This window comes from Canis lupus, chromosome 5, assembly GCF_003254725.2.
Source record: "Canis lupus dingo isolate Sandy chromosome 5, ASM325472v2, whole genome shotgun sequence".
Lineage (NCBI taxonomy): Eukaryota > Metazoa > Chordata > Mammalia > Carnivora > Canidae > Canis > Canis lupus.
In genome coordinates, this window is record NC_064247.1 from 64,902,320 (window position 1) to 64,908,319 (window position 6,000).

The window sequence follows — 6,000 nt, forward strand, 5'->3', positions numbered from 1 at the left end:
CTATTCTAGCTCAGAGCCACAAATTCTCCCAACCTGGTAACAGCCCAGGTTTTTCTGGGGCTCAGATGCAAACTGGTTTGCACTTTGGTTTCATTGTTATGATTAGATCCAACCAAACTACTTTTATATTTTGGGAACTTAAAAATCAAATCCTAGAGTAAGAAATGGAAGACAGAGAGTACCTCAACTAATGCAAACAGTGGTCGATTTACCCCTGGTGTGCTCCATCTTTTTTTTTTTTTTTTTTTTAAGATTTTATTTATTTATTCATGAAAGACAGAGAGAGAGAGAGAGGCAGAGACATAAGCAGAGGGAGAAGCAGGCTCCAGGCGGGGAGCCCAATGTGGGACTCGATTCAGGGACCGCGGGATCACGTCCTGAGCCAAAGGCAGTCGCTCAACCCGCTGAGCCACCAGGGGTCCTTGGTGTGCTCCATCTTTATGAGACACACAGTGCAACAGTGGGGGCTCTGCATGAGAGTTGGACTCCAGCCCCTTTGCTGCCTAGCTTCAGGATCTCAGATCAACTGTATAAACTTGCCATACTGCAGTCTCATCATGTGAAATATAGGGACAACAGTATCTACTTGACAAGACTGTTGAAACCATTAGATGAGATAAATCTGATAACATGACTGGCACAGGTTCCACACATTTAAATTCAAGCTGAATTAGTGAAAAGATGAGTAAAGGCAATCCTCAATTTCTAAGAATCAGACTCCTATCACCCCTCTCAGATGCATTTCAAGTCTCTGGGTGCACTTAGGAGTAATTCATTCATGGTTTCACTTAACAAATAGTTCTCTACTCAATGCAAGACTCTATCATTGCAACGATGTCTGCAATGAAGCTGACAGCCACCACCATCTTCTAAGAGATGACCCCTCTGTGTTGGGCACCTGTCACAGATAAGGAAACCTAGGCCACATGGCCACTGAGCCTGGGACCGCGAGTCAGAGCTGCCTCTAGGGCGTGTTATCTACTACAGAGCTCCACACTATGCGTGAAACGGGCTGGTGCTACCTGCAGAGGAGCCAGCCCTGCTTTTTGCCATTGTTTCTACAAGAAAATGGGACCTGAGTTCCAAATTGATTTTATAAACTCTTTTTTGGAACAGAACCCACACATACTGGGACTTCTACTGAACCAGAAGATTCTGCCTGTTTTCTTTTTCTCCATTTTTAAGTTCTGTGCTGATCCATCTACACCTCTATCTAACCCCCTCTAGAAACAAACCTTCTTGTATATGTGGGAAACTTAACATATGATTTATATAGTCTATTAGTTAAAAGCGATGAACATATGGAGATCCAATTTGTCACATCAATCATTTATTTTAAACTTGTCTGAAATTTGAATCTCGGGCACATAAACTATACACAAATCCAAGAAAAGAAACCCCAAAGGTGCACACCTTTATACTGACGCCACAGGAAATGCTGACTGAAATCACAATCCTGAGAGGCTGGTGTACTATGGCAGGATAAGTAATTTTAAGAAGTACTTACTGAGTACATGTCCCGCCCCACAGTTTAAATTTTGGAAATCACTTCCACATTCCAAGGACACAAAGATAACTAACTTACTGACTTTCAAAGGCAGTTTTCAGAGCTGACCAGAAGGTAGCAGGGCTAAAGGTCCTGAGTGCACCTGCTTCCAGGGGGGCAGCCTAGTGTTCTAGGGTAGTGGTGCTGTGTCTTGAGGGGGGCATGGACTGTTTTGAGAATCTGATGAGGGAGGGAGATGGGATGGCTCCTCTTCCTAGAAAAACTTGAATATGGGCAATTTATTTTCCACTTCAGGGAGTTCAAAACCCCATTACCCAGCATCCCCAGATTGAGAAGTCTTGCCCTAAGTATATTATGTGTTATTCTAGTACATATACACACTTACCACGCTGTCCACAACTATTTGTCTGCAAAGTCTGTTGGCAGACCCCTCCCCTCCATGAAGTACGTGAGTTGAAGGGTTCAGACTCACCTCCATGTTCCCCAAGCTCAGCACACAGCTGGCCCTTAGTGGCAATGTTCCATCTAATCTACTGTCTGAATTGGGTCAAGTGTGAAAAGGGGGCGTGTTTAACAATTGCAATAGGCATGAGGGATCCCTGGGTGGCTCAGTGGTTTAGTGCCGCCTTTAGTCCAGGGCATGATCCTGGAGACCCGGGGTCGGGTCCCGCGTTGGGCTCCCTTCATGGAGCCTGCTTCTCCCTCTGCCTGTGTCTCTGCGTTTCTCTGTCTCTCATGAATAAATAAAATTCTTAAAAAAAAAAAAAGGCATGAAAAGAGCAGTCCTAGGCACAATGGGACATATAATCATCCCTAGAGGCCCTGACGATTTCCTCAGGAATCGTATCTTTCCTTTACCTATGGAACCCCTTGAGATTTTATAGTATGAGGCTGCACACAGGCAAACACCTTGCAGAGAAATATGTGCCAAAGAATCTACCTACTAAAAACAACTCGAGTCACAGCCTGCTGCACAGAAGAGAAGTGTCACTGGGGGTCAGAAGACGGTTTGCGTGCCAAGCCCTGGGCTGGGCAGGTTCATAGTCTCTCTGGGCATCTATGTCCTGTTCTGTGATGAATTCAGTCTGGCAACCACCTGAGTGCACACTTCAGGTCAGAAGCACAGCCTATCAAATGCAGACAATGACATGGAAGGTCTTCTCATCACATCTTCACCAACTCTGGACTCACAGTTTTTACACAGTTGCTCTTCTCACACAATCACCTTGTAAGAGGATTCCTGGCGAAGTTTACAACTACCTCTTCAGTGCTCTGACCCACAAGATGGTGAACTTGCCCAGAGAAATAAATGACAAACATTCATCACTGTGTTTCCACTGCAGGATGCATTTGGCTGATGACACCTGATAAACGCTTGTGGAATAGGTGACAAAAATCATGTTACTTGGAAAACTACCTGTTGCATACCAGGAAGAAATTGGAAATAAGTGCCCTGTTCTTAGAAGACTACACCAGAATTCACACATGCAGTGGGTACTGCCTGTCTCTCCACAGCCACTATGGAAGGCTGCACATGGATTCCAGGGGCAACGCTAAAGTGCAGAGCATTTTGGGAACTTCTCTTTTTGAGTGACCTTTAGAAACCTGCGAAGTTCTTTCCTGGCCTTCTGGCAGCAGCAGATTATTCCTCCTCCTAAGGTAGGTCCCTGAGAAATCGCAGGAAACCACTCAGGGCCTGGTCTGTTACATGACCAAGACTTGAGCTACCAAGTCAGGTTAGCTGGTTTTTTGGCTAAACATAGGGTATGACTATTGAACGAGACTGAATTCTCTCACATGACTTACGTATTTATTACGAAAACAGAAGTTCTAAGGCAGTTTTGGCAAAGGAACACTAATGAAACACAAACATAACCATTCAGGATAACAACTTTTAATAGAACAATTCCTTTCTGAATGCCTAAAATCTGGTACATCCGTTTAAAAATTGTGATTCCTACCTTCTCGGATTTACAACCTCTTAAAGGAAGGGCGTCAAAGTGGGTGACAGACACTACTCCCAAAGTGACTAGGAGTGACCACCAAAATCTCCTCAGGAGAGAAGCACTTACCATGAGATGATCTGTAGCTGTGAAAAAGTAAGACACATTCTTAAACAGGAGCAAGGTCACAGCTTACCTGCTGGCTCTCTGGAATGATTCCACACAGCTTTCTTACAACATCTGGACATTCCCCACCCAAAGCCAGAGAGGAGGTCCAGCCTTTGGGACACAGAGCTGGTTAGGCTCCACACATGTGCTCAGGCTGTAAAATTCTTGGGCGAAGACTCCACTCCACAGCAACAGGACGGAGGGGAGCCCCCAAAGAGCTCTGCCCCCAGAGACAGCACTACAGACGCCAACCACTCCCTTCTTCCATTTTCCCCAAACGGATTGGAGGAATGATGACCTACTCTTGCAAAAGAGCTTGCTGAACAGAACTCTCTTAAAGCGATCAGCCTTTCTACACGGCACATATGCTGTCATAAAGTATCCGAGAAAACAACTTTTAGCAGAAGCAAGGCTGGAGATGAAGTCTTAGGCTGTCGCAGCAGTAGAGCTACAGTCAGTTTAGCCAAAGAACTCCGCATCCTTCGGGCTCCTAACTAGAGGAGCAAGGAAGTTTAGCCTAGAGCGGCGCGCGCGCTGGGGCACGGCCAAGATAGCCAACCTGTGCACGCCGGAGCTCGGGGAGCAAGTTCCGGGAGCTCCAGAGAGCTCAAAGTTCCTGCAGAACCCATCCCGGGTCCAGGCTGCTCTCTCCCGGAGGGCGGACCCGCGTCCCTACCCCCCGCCCCCGCCCCCGCCGTGGGCGGCAAACATGTGCCACGCGAATGTCCCGGAAGAGAAATGACAGCTTCGGGGGAATCGACTCCGCCACGGGGCGCAGAGGCAGCCGCGGGGAGTGCGGGCTCCGAGTAGCTTCCAGGGCCCTCCGGGCCGGCGAGCCGCGGACCGAAACCGGGATCGCGCCTCTTTCCGCGACCCCTTCCCAGGACCGGAGAGCCACGCTCGGCCGGGGAGGCAGCCCGGAGCGCTCCCCGGAGGCGGCGGCGCCGGGGCTCCCGGGCCTCGGCTCCGCGCCGCCGCCACGCTCCCCGCCCGGCCGCCTCGGCCTCCTCCCCGCCGGCCCGGCCTCCCCGCCGCCGCCGCCGCCGCCGCCGCCACTTACCTCAGCGCGAGGGCGGGGAGGGGGCCACGGCTCCGCTGGCGTCGGGGCGGCGCGGGGAAGACGTCCCTCGGCCCTTCCGCTCCTCACAGGCTCCGGCTAGAGGCGCGACGCGGGCGGAACAAACGGGCTCCACTACCCGCGGGGGCCGGCCATTGTGCGACGTCATCAGGCCGCGACAGTCGTCCTGCTGGCCGGCGGGCTTCCCTCGCTCGCCCCGCCCTCCGCCCGCTTCCTTCCGGCCTCCGCGCGGCCGCCCCCGCGCGGCCCCGCCCCCGCGGCGCGCGCCCGCCCGAGCCCGCCACGGCGCAGGCGCCGCCGGAGACCCCGCCCTGGGGCGTGTCTCCGAGCCGCCGGCCGCCGGCGCCCTGGCCACGCCCACCGAGGGGGTCACGTGACGCCTCGCGCCGCCCCGCGCGGTGGGTTCTCGCCGGGTGCTCGCGCTGCGGGCCTTGGCGAGTGCGTTCGTGCTCCCCCCGCCAGAGACCTCTAGCCCCAGAGGACGTGCGCACCCAGGCAAAGTTACTCGTCTTCCCATCCTGAGTTCAACCTCAAAGCCTGGACATTGTCAGCTATTTCCGTCGGACTCGGCCAACGCGATGCATTGAAAATGCATATTTTCAATGCAATAAATTCAATAAATTTCAATGCAATAAAATGCAAATGCATTAGATTTTATTTACTTATTCATGAGAGACCCGGAGGGGTGGGGGGGCAGAGACACAGGCAGAGGGAAAAGCAGGCTCCCTGTGGGGGTCTGATGTGGAGCTAGAGCCCAGGAAATGGGGATTAATGACCTGAGCCAAAGGCAGACGCTCAAGCCACCCAGGCGTCCTAAAAATCATCATTTTGAATGTCAAAGCTTACGGTCTTTAACCATTCCCGCTTTCTTAGAAATAATCAGGCCAACACAAAAATTGATCATTTTGTGGATACTGAGATTCAATGCCAGAGTTTGAGAATTTGCACTATTCCCGTGGGAATAAACAGCTGCTCATCTTGCTAGACGTGATCAGCTCCTGTGAGCACAAGGATGTCATGTGGCATTTGGAGTGTTTGGGCAGCTTCTCTGCTGCACTGCCCCTCAGGATGGAGCCACCTGCAGGGCATCAAACAGCACTTCTTTAGTTCAAGATTTTATTTTTAAGCTCTCTCCGCTCCCAGTGTGGGGCTTGAACTCACAACCCCAAGATCAAGAGTGGCATGCTCCACTTTCCATTTTAGAGAGTAAAGTTGTGGGCCAGGTTGAATGCTCCCCTGTCCCAGCCTTAAGATTCTCAATGGTTTGGGAACAAGGGGCCCACGTGTTCATTTTGGACTGGACC

The 6,000-nt window shown here is 51.1% G+C and overlaps 1 protein-coding gene across 3 annotated transcripts in view; it reads right to left on the bottom strand.

Annotated features, from left to right (window-relative positions):
* Nucleotides 1–4,119, bottom strand: part of ZC3H18 (zinc finger CCCH-type containing 18) — a 64,778-nt gene extending 60,659 nt beyond the window's left edge. Inside the window, exon 1 of one of the 3 annotated variants that reach the window (XM_049110599.1) lies at nucleotides 3,647–4,119. In XM_049110599.1, the coding sequence (XP_048966556.1) occupies nucleotides 3,647–3,698 (52 nt within the window). In that variant the 5' untranslated portion in view covers nucleotides 3,699–4,119. The remainder of the gene's footprint in view (nucleotides 1–3,646) is intronic. The other 2 variants (XM_025427081.3, XM_025427083.3) reach the window with 2 other exon arrangements.
* Nucleotides 4,120–6,000: the final 1,881 nt, after the last annotated feature.